The 21246-nt window shown below is 31.8% G+C and overlaps 1 protein-coding gene across 1 annotated transcript; it reads left to right on the forward strand.

The window, feature by feature from the left end:
- Positions 1-16967: 16967 nt before the first annotated feature.
- On the forward strand, positions 16968-17764 carry LOC131608049 (protein LURP-one-related 4-like). Its single transcript, XM_058879991.1, has one exon. The coding sequence runs from the start codon at positions 16993-16995 to the stop codon at positions 17599-17601; it is 609 nt and encodes a 202-aa protein (XP_058735974.1). The 5' UTR covers positions 16968-16992; the 3' UTR covers positions 17602-17764.
- Positions 17765-21246: the final 3482 nt, after the last annotated feature.

The raw sequence follows: 21246 nt of genomic DNA on the forward strand, positions 1-21246 counted from the left end.
AAGATGTGTGATTTAGTGTGTCATCCATCAAATACTAATGTTATATGTTCTATGTCGATTTTTAGACATAAAGAAAAAGCTCAATTTTTTTAGAGGCATAAAGTACTTGTAGTTGAAAGTGATTGTCAACATGTTGACGTGGATTGTAGATAGACTTTCACCCTTATTGTTAAATTCGGAGACCATTCGAGCGAAGTTCATTGTTTCTCTCTCCCTCTCTCTAAAGTATGACTCATTTATATGTTGGATGTTAAAAATGATTTCCTACACGGAGAACTTAAAGATACAATCTGGAGTTAGCTCAAGAACTAACTATTATGGAACAAAATTGGGATTTTGTTTGTGTAGTGTGTCCGTGTGTGAAAGACGGATAGTAGACATGGAAGAGGCATATGTGGAAAGTGTAATCATATGTCACCCCATTAAGCATGTTTTAGGCAACAATACGGCTTATTGTTTGGATGAGTTAGTTTATGTGTTTCTCACTTTTACTTTAATTTTGACAATCTCTCATTCCATCATTGAGCATTCTCACGCATGCGTTTTTAAAAATACCTTTTGTTTTCGGAGGTGTATCTTCAAAAATATATTTTTTTATTTAACGTTAATTTGTTCGGTAGAAGTATTTACGGAATATTTTTTTAATATTGTTTAAACGGTACCATAAATACACTTGCAGAACAATTCAACATTAAATAAAAAAATTATTTTTGAAAATACTCCTCAAGAAACCGAAGGCAAAAATAAAATTTCATCTAGTATCTTAATTTTTTTATAATTGAATTTGACAAGCACTTATGAAAACGACATTGCATTACGTGGCCGCATTTATAGAACAAAGTTATAAATGGATATATAGATAGGATTTAAAACTAAAAAACTACTTTCCAATTTAACGTACTTCTTTATCAATCATTTAACGGTGGCTGTTGATGTCATTGTAGGGCAGACAAATGTAAATTAATCACTTAATTAATCATCGGGGACGGCAGAGCGTGTCATGATGAACATTTGTGTATAAACAACATAATTAATCTTTATACTTTTTGGAAACAAAGTAAGTGCTAGGCAAAGCTAAGATGTAGTATCATGTTAAATTTTTCCACGCTCAATTTTATTAGAGCTTAATTGTTATGCATTGTCGGTGTAAAACTTTTTACGCTATCAATGCATCACGACCATTCAATTATATTATTTTTAAAAAAAGGGCAAATTACACTCGCCACCCTTGAGTTATGTTGAAATGTCAATCACATCCCCTCTATTTTAAAACTTAACACTGACCTCCCCTGCTTAATTTTTACCAAACACTAACATCTCTTTACTTCAATTTTAATGATTTAATATGATAAATCTCTCTTAACACCGTTTACCTCTGTAAAAACATAAGAGGTTTCCTTCCATTTTCCTTTAATTTCTTCCTGCTACTAAGTTTTTTTCCGCTTTCATTTTATTTTTACTTTTGTTTCTGTAATAGATTTGTAGTATGAAATTGGCATCTATTCAGATATTAGGGAGCATTTTAAGCCAAATTGCTACCTTGACAACAAATCCACAATGTCATAACCATGCTGCTAAAAACTTGATAACACATGTATTAATGCCTACTCAGAAGGCAGTATTACCTTGCTCAAAATTAATTTATCAAGATTTCATTTTTCAAATATTATAGATATAGAATCCCAACAAAAATGTTAGAGGAAATGTAAAATAGTTCAAAGAAATCAAACACAAAGGATACAACTAAAATCTAATTCAAATGATTGATGAGGAAAATGTAGAAAGGAAGAGCATAATTTTAAGAACATCAAAAATCATGTGCAGGATTAATTTTTTATATGCTAAAGGTGTTAACAATCATAATTTGAGGGGAGTGTTTATTCAAAATTAGTGGGGGTGTTTGTATTGTTTAGTGAAACCTTGAAGAAAGTAAAGCAAAATGGAACGGAACCTCTTCTGTTTTAACAGAGGTAAATGGTGTTAAGAGAGGTTTATCATATTAAATTATTAAAATTAAAATAAAGGGAGGTTAGTGTATGGTAAAAATTAAATAGGGGAAGTCAATGTTGAGTTTTAAAATAGAGGGGGTGTGATTGACATTTCAACATAACTCAAGGGTGGTGAGTGTAATTTGCCCTAAAAAAAATAAAATAAAAGTCAAACAATTCTAACAAATTAACGGTTGTGATTCACTGACGGTGTAAAACTTCTTTACACCGTCGGTGTATTCCAATTAAATTCATTTTATTTTGATAGTATATATTGCAACCGATCTCAAGTCTAATACATTGTGTTATGAAGAATTTAATGTTTTTTCGTCGGATTTCAAGTTCACTATGTTGTATCTACATAAATATTGTAAACTTTGGGCTTTGAGGAAGCTGTTCACGATTTTTTTTTCAAAAAGAAATTTTGTTAGGTTGAAGAATTTGTATATAAACTATCATTGATCTCGATTCTTAAACAATTTGAAACTTTTTGGTTACCAAAAACAATTGTCTCTCAATCGAGTGGCTTATTATCCATTTTAGTCTTTGTAAAAGTCTTTCATAATCTTGATTCTTATCTCTTTCATGAAGCTCAATATCAATTCGTATAAGTATGTGTCAGAAACTCATATGAGAGAACATTTCGATGTGACTGACTTGATCAAAAGTCAATGCTATATCAACATTAATGGTGAATTGGTCAACAACCAATGGACAATGGGTTGACTCAGTCAATGGTTCTGTTTGCCCATGGGAGACTTGAGTCGAGTTGTGCACCAAACTTAGACATATCTTACTCATTAAAGTTTTAGGATATTATAAATATGACTATTTATCACTTTTTGTTAGTAAGTGAAAAAGAAAGAGGAAAGAGATGGCAATTCTAGTAAGGTAAACTTAGAGAGACAATGATAGTAATTCCATGGAGTATATTTTTGGAATTTCAAAAACATCAAAGGCATCTAAGTCACATTATAAGAATTTCACACTTATATAAAATACTCATTTAACAACCTTTAAGAGAGGCGTCAAGACTTTCACCACTACAAAAAACACATTTTACCTCAGGTACGAAGCAGAATTTACCTCGGTTACACAAACGGGATAACGAAGGGCGTCATGAAAACTTGTCACTTTATCTCTCGGTTTTTTATTAACTGAAGGAATAAATGAAATGATCATTGGTTCGATCCCCAACAATAACATTTTTATATTTACAAAACTAGCGCCACATATCACCTTTCGATTTTTGTCAAAAATCGAGGGGAATATATATATATATATATATATATATATATATATATATATATATATATGTATGAGTGTTTTTAAAATAAGAGATAGGAGGATTAAATGTTAATCATTTCATTAGATATATGGTCTTGATGAAGTCACTTGCAATCATAGACAATAAATGTTCATCTCGGTCATTTATTTCATCCAATGGTTAACATTTAATACTCCTATATCTTATTTTAAAAATCCTCCTACTTAATACATCCCCTGTCTATATATTGTTTACACGGAATACTAAATATACAAAGTTTCTTATTCTTGGAGAACAACAAATTCAAATTTTGACAAATTTGATTCATCATTGTCATTATTATTCTTAGAGAACAACAAACCCAAAATTTGTTGCATATCCATTGTTGTTTAATAGTTTTGCATGCATCCAATTTTTGATATAACATAAAAAGAAGTTAGATATATAAAATAAAATTTCAGTTAAAAGATAAGATATTACGTAAGAATAACTACCTTGGAATAAAAAAAATTCTACACTTGCAATCAATACTAGAGATTTGCTCCAAACATTTTAATTTTCGCTGTTTTTATGGAAAATGATTAAATTACGCTCGCGGCGACAAGAAGCTCTATATGATGATGTTTTGAGGTGATTTATGAGATTTGCTCACGTGAGGTGAGAGGATCTACTGATGACCGGTGATGCTTGATAGCAAGCGTTCAATCACCGACAATCGTATATTAAGACGGTCGTGAGCGTTGTGCTCTTTTAGGTGTTAAGAATGTGTATTAGTTAGGGTCCCCCTCTTCTCCTTGAGAGGTTATGTATTTAAAGAGGTCTTTGGGACCAAGAATTTCCTCGAAAAGGGTCACCACCCACGTAGTCAATAGTGAACAGTTGAATCTCTATTTTCAATGGGTCGTGGGTCAGTTAATGGCCTTGACTTTATCTCCGTCCGAGAAACGTCTTATCTCATGTTTTCCATGTATGAGTGAGGGAAGACTATGGGACGAGGCGATACCTCTATTTGGGCGATCTTCTATCGTCATCTCTTCTACACTACAAGAAAATTTGCTTTTAGTGACCGATTTAGTGACCACAAAATTTTGCATCATAACTTTTTATTTTACGAAAAAAGAACACTAAAATCAGTCGAAAAATTTCGCTCTCTAAATTCATCGTATAAGCTTAGTGTGAAGCAGTGCCACTTAAATAATTTAAAATGCATGAGACAACTAACTACTAACTTTCAAGTAGAGTGGCTATAAATTGGCATGTTTTGTTGGCGAAAAAGCCTAATATGGTGAGCTCTCGTTGATCAGAGTTTCACCCTTTGCGGTGAAAGTGACTTAGATTGTGCGAGAGACTTGGATGATAAATGTTTCACCTCAGACTCATTTATTTACTATGTACCAAACTTGATTGCTTTAAGCTCTACAAAACAATCTCTAGTACGCAGATGAAGTGTAGAAGCAGAATAATTATGACATTGCCCATACTACATATGAACTACTCTGGTTAGAGTTCTTCCTCACAAAAATTTCACATTTCTTTTCTTTCTCCCACCGTTCTTTGTGACGAATTGTGTTGTGAAAAACGATACTAATAACAAAGTATAATAGGGAATTATAGGGGAGAAGAAGAACACAATAATTGGTTATAACCGTTATTCTTTTACTTTCTCTTAAAACAAGATTACAAGTTTACAAGAATAACAAATAACCTCTCTCACCCTAAATTAGGATTTGCAGCTTAGCAATGATGAGAGACTAGTATGCTATTTATAATAAAACCTAACATACTAACTAATGGGCTTTTTCAGCAAGGCCCATTACACAAGCCAACTTAATAAACAAGCTAACTTAACAAATTAGGGTTTAAACACTAAAACCTAATTTAACATGCTAACAACCCTAGCATCTTCGACATCTGCATGCTAGACCCATCTTCGACTACAGCATGCACACTTCGACACCAGCATGTGAACAATCCTTCGACTTCATGCTTAACTCTGTCGAACTGTCGAACCAAGAAGCTACCCTTCGACAATACTAGAGTTCGATCCAATATCTCACAAATCTCCACCTTGGACCTAACTCTACAACGTCAAGGAACAAACTAGCTTTCTTCATGCAGCTTTATCAACTGCATACAGTGGAAAAACTTGCAACTCGGCAATGTCTTGGTGATCATATCAGCAGCATTGTCTTCAGTCGAAACCTTCAGCACTTGGACTTCTCCACGCTCGATTACTCCTCTGACGAAATGCAGCCTCACATCAATGTGCTTAGTTCGCTCATGATAGGCTGAATTCTTCGACAGGTGTATTGCACTTTGACTATCACATTTAACAGTGATACCTCGACCTTGAAGTTTCAGTTCCTTCGCAAAACCTTCAAGCCACAATGCTTCTTTCACAGCTTCAGTTAATGCAATGTACTCCGCTTCAGTGGTTGATAGAGCAACAACCTTCTGAAGTGTTGCTTTCCAACTAATTGCAGTGCCAAACATAGTGAAAACATATCCAGAAATAGATTTCCTGGAATTCATACAACCTGCATAATCAGAGTCGACATATCCTTCGATTACTGCTTTACCATCTTCACCCAAGGCTCCACCATAAATTAGGACTCTATTCAGAGACCCATTTATGTACCTTAAAATCCACTTCAATGCTTGCCAGTGAGCCTTTCCAGGATTCGCCATGTACCTTCTTACAAGACTTACTGCGTATGCTATGTCGGGTCTAGTACAAACCATAGCATACATCAAAGAACCAACTATATTAGCATATGGGATGCTATTCATATAGGCTCTTTCCACATCAGTACTGGGACACTGATCAATACTCAGCTTGAATTGAGGGTTTGTTGGAGTCACAACTGGCTTCGAATTCGACATACCAAACTTTTCAAGAATCTTCCGTAGATATGCCTCTTGAGATAGGCATAACTTCGACTTCTTTCTATCTCTTCGAATGTCAATTCCAAGAATCCTGGAAGCAGCTCCCAGATCCTTCATATCGAACTCCTTATTGAGTTCAGCCTTCACCCTCATCACATCTTCGACACTGTTGCTTGCTATGAGAATATCATCCACATAAAGCAACAAAATAACAAATGAATTACCAGGTCGAAATCTGAAGTAAACACAGTGGTCGAACTGACTTCTAATGAAACTTATGCGTGCCATGAACTTGTCGAATCTCCTATTCCACTGTCGAGGAGATTGTTTCAGCCCATACAAGGATCTCTTTAACTTACACACATAATCATCCTTCCCCTTTTCGACATACCCTTCAGGTTGCCTCATCAGGATCGTTTCATCTAGATCACCATACAAGAACGCAGTTTTCACATCCATCTGTTCCAGTTCAAGATCGAACTGTGCCACCATGGCAAGCAGCATTCGAATGGACCTATGTTTCACAACAGGAGAAAACACATCATTGAAGTCGACACCTTCTTTCTGAGTGAAACCCCTTGCGACTAACCTTGCCTTATATCTTTTCGACGTCACTCCTTCAATTCCTTCCTTAACTTTGAAAATCCATTTACAGCTGACTAACCTTGCCCCAGCAGGTTTCTTGATCAGTTCCCAAGTGTGATTATCATGAAGAGATTTCATCTCATCATCCATGGCCTTCAGCCATTCAGTCTTATTTTGACTCCTCATAACTTCCTTATAATCTCTAGGTTCATCATCAAGAACCTCACTGGCAGAGATTAATGCATAAGCTATAAGATCTGCATACCCAAGTCTCTGAGGTGGTTTGATGACTCTTCTCGACCTATCTCTCGATAATAGGTAGTCATCGTCAGTTTCCTCAACTTCCTCAGCATCTTCTGCTTCTTCTTCGACTTCATCAGGGACATGCAATTCAGCATCAACATGCTCCACCTCAACAGGAATCTCTACCTGTTCCAACTCTTCGTCAGATGTTTTTGTACTTCGACCAACATCATCAGTTTTCTTAAAAGCCATTTCAGCTTCATTGAAAACAACATCTCGACTGGTGATACACCTCCTGTGACCTGGCTCTAGGCACCATAGCCTATAAGCTTTGACTCCTTCTGGGTATCCCATGAACATGCATTTCAGAGCTCTAGGTTCGACCTTGTCTTGCCTAATGTGAGCATAGGCTATGCAGCCAAATACTCTCAGTTTGTCGAGATCTGGTGGATGTCCCGACCAAACTTCTTCAGGTGTCTTCATATCTAACGCTGTCGAAGGACATCTGTTTATCAGATATGTTGCTGTCGCAACAGCCTCAGCCCAGAACACCTTCTTTAACCCCGCACTAGTCAACATACATCTAACTCTCTCCAAAATAGTTCGATTAAACCTTTCAGCCAAACCATTTTGTTGTGGAGTACCTGCAGTAGTTCTATGTCTTGCAATACCAGAGGTAGCACAAAAACTGTCGAATGCCTCATTGCAAAATTCAAGGCCATTGTCGGTTCTCAACCTCTTGACCTTTCTGCCAGTCTGATTTTCAACCAGAGTCTTCCAACTTTTGAAATTCTCAAACGTTTCATCCTTAGTCTTCTGGATGAATACCCATAATTTTCTGGAATAATCATCTACTATGGATAGGAAATACCTTGCCCCAGAATGTGATGCACACTTTGCAGGCCCCCAAAGATCAGCATGGATGTAATCAAGGGATCCATGTGTTCTTGATTTGCCTTTGTTGAACTTCACTCTGCAAGATTTTCCAAGTACACAGGGTTCACAAAACTTCGGCTTTTCGACTTTGTCTCCACCAAGCAGATTTTGTTTCCCTAATTCGACCAGACCCCTTTCACTGACATGGCCCAATCTCATGTGCCAGATTTTAGTTTTCGACAAAGGTTTCGTGGATGCAACATTTGTCGAACCACTTACAACTTCAGCCTCAAGGGTATACAAGCCTTGTTTCTTCACGCCTCTCAAGACTTCCTTCGAACCCTTCATGACTCTTAGGATACTTTTTCTCCTTGGAAAACATATCCTTTCTTGTCGAATTCACCAAGAGAAAGCAGATTTCTCTTCAAATCAGGAACATACCTGACTTCAGTCAACAACCTTATTGACTCATCATGGAGCTTGAATCTAACAGATCCAATACCTGCAATCTTGCAAGCCTTGTTGTTTCCCAGCAATACTGATCCACCATCTTGATCACATAATTCCTCGAACAAGTCTTTGTTTGGAGTCATGTGCCAAGTGCAACCTGAATCCATAATCCACTCTCTCTTAGAGTCACTGCTTGAAACCACAAGAACATCAGATGATTCGAAATCATCTTGAACAATGGCAGCGTTGCCATTATTCTTACCTCCATGATATTTCAGGCGTTCAGGGCACACCTTTCTTGTGTGACCCTCCTTTTTACAATGGTAGCATCGAATGCCAGATGCTTCGCCATTGTAAGACTTCGACTGGCTTTTGCCTTTCTTCTTGTCGAACTTACCATCCTTTCGTAAGAGTTTTCCTTTAACGGCCAAACCTTCGCCAACACTCGAAGGTTTATGCTCCTTTCGTTCATTCAAGTCCTTAGAGTATAAGGCTGATTGAACTTCTTCAAACGTCAGGGACTCCCTTCCATACAAGAGAGTTTCTTTGAAGTGAGCATGTGATCTAGGCAAAGAACACAATAGTAACAGCGCTTGATCTTCATCATCGATCTTCACATCAATATTTTCAAGATCAAGAATCAGCTTGTTGAACATATCCAACTGCTCAGCCAATACTTTGTCTTCAATCATCTTGAATGAATACAAAGCTTGCTTCAGGTAGAGTCGATTTACCAGCGATTTGGTCATATACAAACTTTCAAGTTTCACCCATAACCCTGATGCCGTCGTCTCCTTTGATACTTGTCGGAGAACCTTATCACCAAGGCTCAACAAAATTGCGCTGTGTGCTTTCTCGATCATAGTTGTCTTCTCTGCTGTCGTTAATGCAGCATTCATGGCTGCCTCTCCCTTCAACGCTTCCAAACAACCCTGCTGAACCAGTAGGGCTTTCATTTTCAAGCGCCACAGACCGAAATCATTCACTCCGGTGAATTTTTCAATCTCATACTTTGTTGACGGCATCTTCTCCACGCTCACCGCACCGATTTGTTGTGAAAAACGATACCAATAACAAAGTATAATAGGGAATTATAGGGGAGAAGAAGAACACAATAATTGGTTATAACCGTTATTCTTTTACTTTCTCTTAAAACAAGATTACAAGTTTACAAGAATAACAAATAACCTCTCTCACCCTAAATTAGGATTTGCAGCTTAGCAATGATGAGAGACTAGTATGCTATTTATAATAAAACCTAACATACTAACTAATGGGCTTTTTCAGCAAGGCCCATTACACAAGCCAACTTAATAAACAAGCTAACTTAACAAATTAGGGTTTAAACACTAAAACCTAATTTAACATGCTAACAACCCTAGCATCTTCGACATCTGCATGCTAGACCCATCTTCGACTACAGCATGCACACTTCGACACCAGCATGTGAACAATCCTTCGACTTCATGCTTAACTCTGTCGAACTGTCGAACCAAGAAGCTACCCTTCGACAATACTAGAGTTCGATCCAATATCTCACAAATTGAATGTTGTCTTGGTTTCACATAAAATTGAATACTCATTTCGTCTTTGTGACGAATTGAATGTTGTCTTGGTTTCACATAAAATTGAATACTCATTTCGTCTTTGTGACGAATTGAATGTTGTCTTGGTTTCACATAAAATTGAATACTCATTTCGCTAAAGTATTGGATGTTTCAAATAAAATGCTAATTGAACATATTCCTACATTTACCAAAATCACGAACACACTCATAAAATTGTGAAGGGAGTAAAACAGATATAAAAAGACAAACAATTCATCAATGTTCGCTAGAAGTGGCTAGGAGTGACATAACTTATGTAACATCTCTCTATATATATATATATATATATATATATATATATATATATATATATATATATATATATATTAGAAAGTAATTTGTTGAAGTGAAAAATGAATCACTTACACTCAATTTCAATTTCATTAGTTAGTAATCTAATGTTATTTTATCGAGGTGAGTCAAAGAGACAAAAAGTAAGATGCCAAATTTAGGGAAGTGGAATTAGGTCAGAGACAAACTATTATGGAACAAAAATAAAATTTGTATGACATAATCGTGTATGTGTGAGAGATAAAGTAGACTTCTGGAAGGCATAGGTGGAAAATGGATTCATATATTCCACTAAAGCACGTTTTAGGCAACTGATTGGGTGTAGAAACACCCAAGAGCAAGAGATTATAAAATATATATGCATGGATCAGTGCCAACGCGGCTTAATTGTTTGGATTAGATAGTTTAGATGTTTCTGTCTATTCCTTGAAGTTTTTTATTACTTTAAACTTAACATGCACTTACGAAAATAACATAATATTTGGTGGCAGCATTTGAAGAACAAAGTCGAACATAAATAGGTTAGATAGGATTGAAAACTAAAAAAACTACTTTCTATTTTAACGTATTTCTTTTCCAATCACTTTAATGGTGGAAGTTAGTTGATGTCATAGTAGTGAAAAGTGCTTGCCTTTTGGGGGCGGCCGTGCATGTCATGAACATAAAATGCTAATTCTTGCTATTATCTTTTTGGAAAAAAGTGAATGTTAGGTAAAAATAAAATATGTCATGTGAAATTTTAATTATTAAGTTGTTAAATACAAAGCATGTATAACATGTATATTTAGCCAATGTATAACCGTAACAAATACTTTTTAACTATAAAAAGTTTGGATACCATGTACTAGGACACCTTGAACTCCCGTAGGGATGACCTTATTCATTGATCTCATAGCATACAAAAGATATAACATTGGTCCTTTCCGTCTATACACTTGATCAAAGTTGTACTTGAAAAAATATAATATGTGACAACTTCTTATGTATATGGTTCTTTGATGTTTTTAGGATTGTTGCAGGTTTAGAGCAAACTCACGCGGATATGGTGAGGAGCTCTATATGTGGTGTTTTACGTAATGAATTAGACGTCCCTTTCTTTTTTAAGGTTGAGGTATTTATAAGAAATTTCTCATGGACCTGAGTCGTAGATCCTAAGAAGATAGATCCCACACTTCCTATTCTTAGGAGCGTGGAAAAAGAACAATCATTTTACCTACTTCTTTGAGAAACGTGGCTACCTCCATTTGACTCTCTTTCTTATATTGTTATGAATTGGGACACATGACATCCACGCCTTTAGAGCCCGACGTAAACCTAGATTGGGATCTGAGATCCCTTATGTTACTTTTATGGAGTTCTCGAGAGAATAAGATATCCAGATTTTGAGAAGACTAAAGCAGGAATTGTTATTGATTACTTCAAATGCAACAAATCTATAGTATTTGCTTTTAAACGTTTATGATTCTAAGAGCCGAGGAAATTGTGAATGATGGAGTTGGAAACTGACTGTGAATTCGCTAAAAACATGGAAATCAGAAGTTGACCTGTTCTTGATTTGGTGACCTAATGAGGTTGTGTAATGGTAAATCGGAGGTTAGATCTAAAACTATGGAAATCGTAGGAATCAAAAGTTGTTTCCTACATACGGAGCCATTGTTCCATTCTAGAACCAGAAATGAATGTAGTTAGAAAATTGGTGATCTTGAACAGTGGATCCGATCTCCTTTACAGCGACGTAGAATGGACCTACATGGTTAGCACTCCAACACTCAAGTTAGTTCAAGATTCAAGATGAGTATATTGAAAAGTGGAGATCAGAGATTGTACCTTTCTCTTAACGCGTGAACTGATTTTATACCTTTAGTCAAGTGGAGTGGATTTGAGATGGATTTAGCCTTAATCATTTGGACCTTTGGCCGGTCCAGAACATGTACAAGTTTTATAATCATTAGAATAATTTTTTAAATGAGAAATGCCAGATGACTTGAGTATGTAAAGTTTGGAGGGTAAGGAAACATAAGGAGTGTTGTCTTTGATGAAAAAACTATTCTCACAATGATCAAGTCATTCTACCTGTCTTTGTTCCAGAAATAGATCCTGAAATAAATAATGATGTATTCCTAACATCCCTCATGAACAAGATAATAGTGAGTTTCTTCCTCAAGTACCACATATAGTTCAAACTCAAGAACCTCAAGCGTTGCCATTAAGAAGGTCCACTAGATAGAGCAAAAGTGCAATTTTAGATGATTATGTTGTCTTTCTTCAAGAACACGAGGATGGCATTGGTTTAACTGAGGAAACTCCTATCAACTTTAGTCAATTTGTACGGAGTTAAAACTCTTTTTAGTGGGTTGATGTCATGAAGAATGAGATTAAATTGATGGCTGATAATGATGTTTAGGATATCGTTAAATTACCCCAAGGAAAGAAACCCATTGGTTGTAAATAGATATTTAAAACCAAAAGGGATTCGAAGGGTAACATTGAGAGATATAAAACTCGTCTTGTTGCCAAATGCTTTACTCAAAAGGAAAGCATTGATTATAAAGATATTTTCTCTCGAGTTTCTTCGAAAGACACTCTTAAGATCATGATGGCATTAGTAGATCATTTCGATTTAGTGCTGCATCAGATGGATGTAAAGAATGTGCTTCTAAATGAAAATATTGAAGAGACAATATATATGGTGCAACCAGAAAACTTTGTATCAGAAGACCCAAAGTTTATGGTTTGCAAACTCAAGAAATCCATATATATGGCCTTAAATAGGATTCCCATCAATGGTATTACAAATTTCACCAAGTTATATCCTCATTTGGTTTTGAATCTAATTAAATTGATAATTGTATGTACCAAAATTTCAGTGGGAGTACATTTGTTTTCTTGTTACTATATGTAGATGATATCCTTTTTGCAAGCAACAATATAGGCTTATTGTATGAAACCAAGAGATTTCTCACCAAGATTTTTGAGATGAAAGATCTTGGGACACATCCTTTGTATTAGGAATTCAAATACTTAGAGGCCACTCTTGAGGTATTTTAGGATTGTCACAATGGATCTTGAAAAAGAATAGATACATAAGGTTTAATATGCTTCAACAGTGGGGAGTCTTACATATGCTTAATTTTGCACACATCCCGACTTAGCCTTCATTGTAGGAGTTTTTGGCAAATATCTAAGCAACTTTAGTATGCAAAATTGGATAATAGTAAAATGTGTAATACGCTACATGAAGAGAACTAGAGACTTCATTTTTAATTATCAGAAGTTAGATAACTCAAAGATCATCGGGTATTTTGACTCTCATTTTGCAGGATGTCTAGATAGTAGACATTCCACATCTGGTTACATCTTCCTCTCCGATAGAGGAGCCGTCTCCTAGAAGTCTTCTAAAGAGACTTTACTGGGCTCCCCCACAATGGCAAAAAAGTTTGTGGCTTTCTTTGAGGCATCAAGTCATGCAATTTGGCTACAAAACTTTGTCACGTGCCTACACATTGTTGGAAGCATCAAAAGGTCCTTGAAGGTTTATTGTGAGAATAATGCAGATATGCTCTACTTCAACAACAATATGAGTTATACAAAAAATCAAAATTTATTAATATCAAGTATCTTGTTGTGAAAGAAAGAGTTTTGGAGAAGCAACTTTTGATAGAACATATATGAACAAACTTAATGCTAGTTGATCCACTAACCAAAGCTTAGACACCTAAGAATTTTCATGGGCATATTGCTAATATGGATCTTGATTTTGAGATTGCCTTAGATTAGTAGGAGCATTTTCCGTATTTTTCTATGTTACATTCTTTATTTTTATTTTGGTACAAACTTTATGTTATGCTTAATTTTATGTAGAAAACAAAATCTTATGAGGTACCATTGTTATAACAATATCAAGTTTTGAATTGCAAATATTTCTTGAGTTTTGAAAATAAAAAAATTAATTTTATGTGCAAATATTTTAATTTTGAATTGCATATAAGGAATTTGAGTTTGATCTCACTAAAGATTTCAATAAGGCCAATTAAAAATATGCATGGCTTAGAGATCACACTACATGAAATGTTCATTCCACTTACCCATATCGATATATGTCATCAGGTACATTGATGTGGTGGTCGGCGGGGTTCTATCATTTTATATGTTAGTGACGACAACCGTGGTGGTTCTATTATTGATGTATGAGGTTGACCAGATTGTAAAGTTGAAATCTAAGCATAAATAGCATTCAGATGCGCGTATAGAGAACTATTATATAATTATTAAGATATATTGCCAAAACAAAATTTAAATTTATAAATGAAAGAAACAGAACTTAAACTTTAATAATATATATTTATATTATTAGATATCAAAACAAAATTTAAATTTATAAATAAAAGAATTAAAAGAAACTTATAATATTTTTAAATTTTTTGGTAAATAATATCTTTAAATAGTTTTTAAAAACGTTTATGAGACTGTAATTTTATAAATCTATTCAGATATGACTTTTTTAGTACTAGCTTCTACATTGGTACACCCTATAGTCCAGATGCACACGTAGACCCATTATAAAATGGATACATAAGTTAAAGCTGAGCTTAAGGAGCCAATAAAAACGTGTGAACTAAATTTCTATTATTTTTTATTATTTATATTAATTTCACAATAATAAGAAACACAATTGCATTTGCACAAAACACGTTTCTATCCAAACTCCATGTTCTCATTTTGTTTTCACTCAATCCTTATCGAATGATTTGGCATATACATTATCTTTGTAAGGTATACTACCTAATATAGCTAGGAATAATTTTAATCCTAGGGGCCCTTGTCCAATTAAACAGGTTAAGAATGAGTAAAAGATATCTTAATTTATTTATTATTATGCATACAAGAAGAGAGTTTAATTTGTACTTTGATTCAATATCTGTCATAAAATTTCATTAAAAAAATATATTCATCCTACATGTTGCATATATTTATAGATAAGCTTGTGTGAATGCATATCATTGCGACTAAATAATTATTTTGGTGATTCAAATCCACATGAACTGATCTCTTTTAAATAATTAGACACATTTTAATTGACTCGGTTGAAGATATCTAAGTATAATAAATGATTTACGTACCTTGAGATATGGGCATTACAAGTTTAAGATATGAATAACTCACGTTAATAACAAGCTAATAAAAATAACAATATTAAATATAACAACATTGTATTAAAATAATAACTCGTGTAATAACAATATTATGATACACATTGCGCTCTTTATATTTTAATCTCTTTTTATGCACACAAAAAAACCTCTTTTATATTTATTTATTTATTTATTTATTTTTTAAAATTGTCGATTTATCAACAGCTGTTTACATGAATATATTATTTAAGTTTTATTAGTTAAAAATGTACGTTGAATTTTATAACAATGTTTGCAAATATAATCATTTAAAATTTTGATAGTTATCACTTTTTATTATAAATATTAAAGATGTAATTTAAAAAATTTATAATTATCTTTTTTTATAAATATTAAAAGTGTGATGCTTCCAATACAACAACAAGCGAGTGTTATTTTATTAATTGAGGTCGACTATACGAATCAACTTTTGTCATAATGTTATATAGCATGCTTTTATACTAATATTCAATTTTGAAGTATTTATTAATAATTATTTTTTTAGTTTTTTTAGATTTTCTTTTATCTTTAGATATTTGATTTCTCTATCTCATATACTCTTCTTATCATATTATTTATAAATTTTCTGTTTACATATCCAAACTATCCAAACTAAGTCAGTATATTTTCTAACCACTTTTTTACTATAGGTGTGTTACCTGACACTTTTTAATATTTTCATTTTTAATTATCGTATCTAATCTTTCAACACATATAATGCAACACATCTAGCGCTCTTTTGATTTTTTTTTTTAATATTATCTTTTATAAAACTTAAGCAAGATAAAAATGAATTATGAAAATCATTATTATTATTATTATTATTATTATTATTATTATTATTATTATTATTATCTAAAGATAATCACAAGTTTATTATTTAAATTCAAAATGTCCTGATTTCACACCTTCATCACTTAAATTCAAATTTTAAAGGTAATCATAACATACAGTAAAATAGTAATAATCAAATTACTACAGTGTCTAATACATTTAATTTTAAGGAGGATAAATTGTTTTAAATAATTTTTTAATAAATATTTTTGAAAAATATATTATTTTAAAAGAATTATCAAAACAGCGTCGTTTTATATGAGAAAAAAATAAATATTTAATCCACTAATTTTTGCAAAATCGTCAATTTTATCACTTTTTAACTGATTTCTACCGGTTCAATAATTTATCTGATTTAAAAATCAAATCAAACTGATGAATAACCCATGCAATTCTCAGTTCAACCGATTCAACTAATCGATTCGGTTTGATTTACAAAATCCTACAAAATATTTATGAACTCAAGTCTCAATAATTGTGCTAGGGAACATGGTTTACTAAATAAATATATAAAAATTTGGTTGAAAACTCGGAATTCTAAAGTCTGAACCACGTCAGTCTTTTTATTTCAGTTATTAATTAACTAATTTAAAGCACTTTTTCCACGAGTGATATGAATATGATAATAATAAAGTGAATCATCTCCAAAAGGTGCTTCCAAGAAAAAGCCAAGTATTACGTAGGACTTGTAATAGAATAACCATATAAATAAGCTGCTCACACATACTCCAACTCATTCATTATAATTTATAAGCACTTTTTCCTTGAATATTACTATCAAACAACAAAGAATAATGGCTAAAGTCTATCCTCAAGAACAAGAATCTACAACATCATCTCAGTCTCATGATGATCAGTGTGTCAGTAATAAGAGAGAAAGATATACAGTATGGATGAAATCACTTGTTCTTCACTCTAATGGTTGCACTGTCTATGATTCAAATGGTAACATAGTTTATAGAGTTGATAACTATGATAGAAAAGGTGGAAGAGAAGTTAATCTTATGGATCTACAAGGAAATGTTGTCTGCACCATCAAAAAGAGATTACTAGCTTTTGGATGTTGGGAAGGCCACAGATATTATAGCAGTAATTCTGGTTGTAGAATCCAGAAAGAGCAACCATGGTTTCAAGTTAAAAGATATCTCACCGGGAAAACAGCTTGCGAGATTAAAGTTGGATCCCAAAATTTGTGCATAGAAAATATGAGTATTGGAAAATCATTTGGTTTTCGGATAGTAAACAAAAATGGAGAAATCATAGCAGAGGCAAAACAAAAACAGTCTTCATCAGGGATTGTTCTGAGTAATGATGTTCTAACTTTGGATTTGGAAGCTGGCACGGATCATTCCCTTATAATGGCTTTGATTACAGTCTATGGATTGATGTGCGGCTTAATGTAAATATTTCATTTTGTAATTTAATTTGTGTTTGGTTCAGTTTGTATAAGAAGAGAATGAACTTTTATTTATTTATTTACTGAACATCATCAGGATCTGTAATTTGAGAGATATGTATATGTATACACTTATATATTGTTTATAAAGAAAAAAAAAAACCTAGAGTTTACTGCATGATTGATCTTTGGTACTCCTTAAAAAATAAGAATAAGGTCTTTGTAATTAAATTAGGAGTTAGTCCACAACGATCTTTTATCAATTTTAACAATTAAATGTGACTATCAATATAAAAAACTTGAATTTAAAGCATATGAAGGAGAGCATAAACACATGAAAGTGATTTAGAATATAGAAAATATACAAAAGTAAATTAGATTGATAATCCGTAGAGAGTAGAGAGTGTATATGGACATATCGTCTCAGGTAGACTTCTAAGACAATTATTAAATAAGTAATGATATTCTTACACCATTTATTACACTAAATACATACACTAAATACTATTTACCATATTTATACGGTAAACAGTGCTTCTAAGACAATATTAATATATGTCAAAAAAAAGAGACAATATTAATATGTTTTTATAAATATTATTATTTTATTAAAAAAAATGTATAAATAGAATAAACAGTGTTTAATGTATGTATTTTGTGTAACAAATAATATGAATAGCATTACAATGCATATTAACTATATCTTTTATTTTTAACTCTTATCGTTCTTGTTCGAGCCAGTTATATCCAGATTACGAGAGATTACTCCTCAAATCATGTGCTTGAAGCAGAAAATACTGGTACACTCAAATGCTTTCTTCTAATCTCTCTTGAGTTGTTGTTTATACTATTTGAAGAAGTGTTTTCTCAAAATGTGACATTTGAGCTATAACTAAAATATTGATCATATTGCAATGAAAAAAAAAGAATTAAATATATTTAAAGTTCCTTTAAAATTAATCATTTTTATTTTTCGTCCTTTTAAAAAATTTCTTTAAAAAATAATTTCTCTAAAGTTGTGAATTTTAACTTTTGATTTCTACTACAATTTAGCTACGGTTTTTACAGACGGCTTTTACAACTTAGGATTGAATTATCGAAGGTTTTTAATAACGGTTACTATTTAGCAACTTAATTGACGACAGTTTTAGTAGGCGGGATCAAAAGTTAAAATTTCAAGATTGGAATGAAAAATAAAATAAAATGGTTAAATATGTTTAAAGTCCCTCTAAAATTAATAATTTTTATTTTTTGTCCCTTTAAAAAAATTTCGTTAAAGAATCGTTCTTCTAAAGTTATGAATTTTAAAATTTGGTCCCTTCTGCTAAAACCATCGCCAATTCAGTCGTTAAGTAGTAAATCATTGCTAAAACCCGTCGTTAATTCAATCGCTAAGTTATAAAAATTGTCGCTAAATTTTGATCCCTTCTGCTAAAACCATCGCCAATTTAGTCGTTAAGTAGTAAACCATTGCTAAAAACCGTCGTCAATTCAATCGCTAAGTTATAAAAATCGTCGTTAAATTTTTTAATTTTTTGCATAAATAAAAATTTTTGAGATACTATTGTTATAAAAATATCAATTTTTTTTGTCATGTGCAAATATTTTAGTTTTGAATTGCATCTAAGGAATTTCAATTTGATCTCGGTAAAGACTTCAGTAGGATCAGTTGGGAATATGCATGACTTAGAGCTTATATTGCATGAAATTTTCATGTCACTCATCCATATCAATATATGTCATCAAGTACATTGATGTGGTGGTTTGCATGGTGGTCCTATAATTGATGTATGAGGTTGATCGTATTTTAAAGTTGAAATCCGTTAATAAATTAAAATTCAGATGCGCGCCTATAGAATTATGATACCACTATTAAGATATATCACCCGAGTGGAAGATTGTTGGAATGTTTTTAAGGGTTAAATATGTTTTTAGTCCCTATAAAATTATCAAATTTTATTTTTTGTTCCTATTAAAAAAATGATATGTTTTGGTCCCCACAAAATTATTATGCACGTAATTTTAGTCTCTACTATTAAATCGATTTATATTTTTTTATAATTATTTTACAAACAAGTTTAGAACGTTATAGAAAGTTTCTCAAAAAAAAGGAACTCAAAATTTGATTTCTAAGTCGAGATTTGCATTATTTTTATCATAATTTTTTAAAATTTTTAAAATTTTAAAAAATCCATATTCAATTCCTCTTATTTTAGAAAAAGTGTCTGGTGCAGCAAACTAAAGGGAAAGGGACCAGGGCTGCTATCATCAAAATGGCGGTATCAGAAACAATTTATGAGCTGTGGAGTATTAGAAACAACAAAAATTTTGGTGAAACTGTTGATATCACAAAAGTGGGACAGAAAATTATAGATACATTGATTTATAGAGGTTCGAATAATAAGAAGATTAGAAATTATATAGCTATCTCAATGATTGAGCAGTAATAGTTTCTTTTTTTTTAATTTGTTTGTCCCTTTAGTACTTTGATGAATACCTTAGTGGCTGGATCCAGTTAGGATCGCTTGTACTTATTGAGATTTTTGAAATTAATAAAGTATTATATTTTCAAAAAAAAAATTCATATTTAATTCATCTCATTTTAAAAAATTCTATAATTTGGTAAGGAAATATTTTATTGTATTTTAAACAAATATGAAAAACATTATTCAAAAATTTAAAAGTTTAAAAATAATTAAACAATTTTTAAAATTTTAGAAAATAGTATGGACTAAAATTAGAATGAAGATTAAGTGATTTCTTTTTTTAAGGGACTAAAATATTGTAGGGACTAAAATATATTTTTTTAAGGACTAAAATTCAATTTAAAATAATTATACGGATAAAAACATACTTAACCCTATTTTTAAATTTTATTTTAATATTCCAATCATTATAATATGGGCATATATATCTTGATTATATTAACTATTTCATCCAATTAAATTCGTTAAACAATTAACTAATCAAATAAAATTAAAAGGTTAATTACATTTTATTTAGAAATAAATTAACTGAGTATGAGTTTAAATATGAGTGGATGTTATAATGACTCATTTTGAAATAATCAGAACCCCAATAAATTATGTATATATATATATATATATATATATATATATATATATATATATATATATATATATATATATATATATATATATATATATAAACGTTTACCTTTTTTTATCTGAAGATTATTCAAGACATTAAAATTTTTGTTAAAAAAAATTTACTATTTTTTTTAAACTTCAAATGAAGAATAAGTTTAAATGATGTTTTAAAAAATATTATTTTGGAATTTTATCTTTTTATTGTAATTTTTTATATTAAAATTTTGAAAAATTAACCTAACTTTGAAGCTTGTTAAAATAGTGTTTACAAAAATCAATTTTTAAAATATATGATTTAAAAAGTTGTGTGATTTTAATTATATTTTAAACTTCAGTAATATATATTTATATTAATAGATATCAAAAGTTATTTTTAAATTTACAAAAAAGAACTTTTAAAAAAAAACATTTTAAATTATTTTTGATAAATAATTTTTTTAGAATAACTTTCTTTTTTTCAAATTTATGAGATTTTAATTTCATAAATCAATTTAGATGAGATAAGATCTTCTATATTTTCTTCTTTCTCCATTTTATGCATT

This window comes from Vicia villosa, linkage group LG5, assembly GCF_029867415.1.
Source record: "Vicia villosa cultivar HV-30 ecotype Madison, WI linkage group LG5, Vvil1.0, whole genome shotgun sequence".
NCBI classification, from domain to species: Eukaryota; Viridiplantae; Streptophyta; class Magnoliopsida; order Fabales; family Fabaceae; genus Vicia; species Vicia villosa.

Coding starts and splice junctions, on each gene's coding strand:
- LOC131608049 (XM_058879991.1), top strand. CDS start 16,993: ATGGCTAAAGTCTATCCTCAAGAACAAGAATCTACAACATCATCTCAG.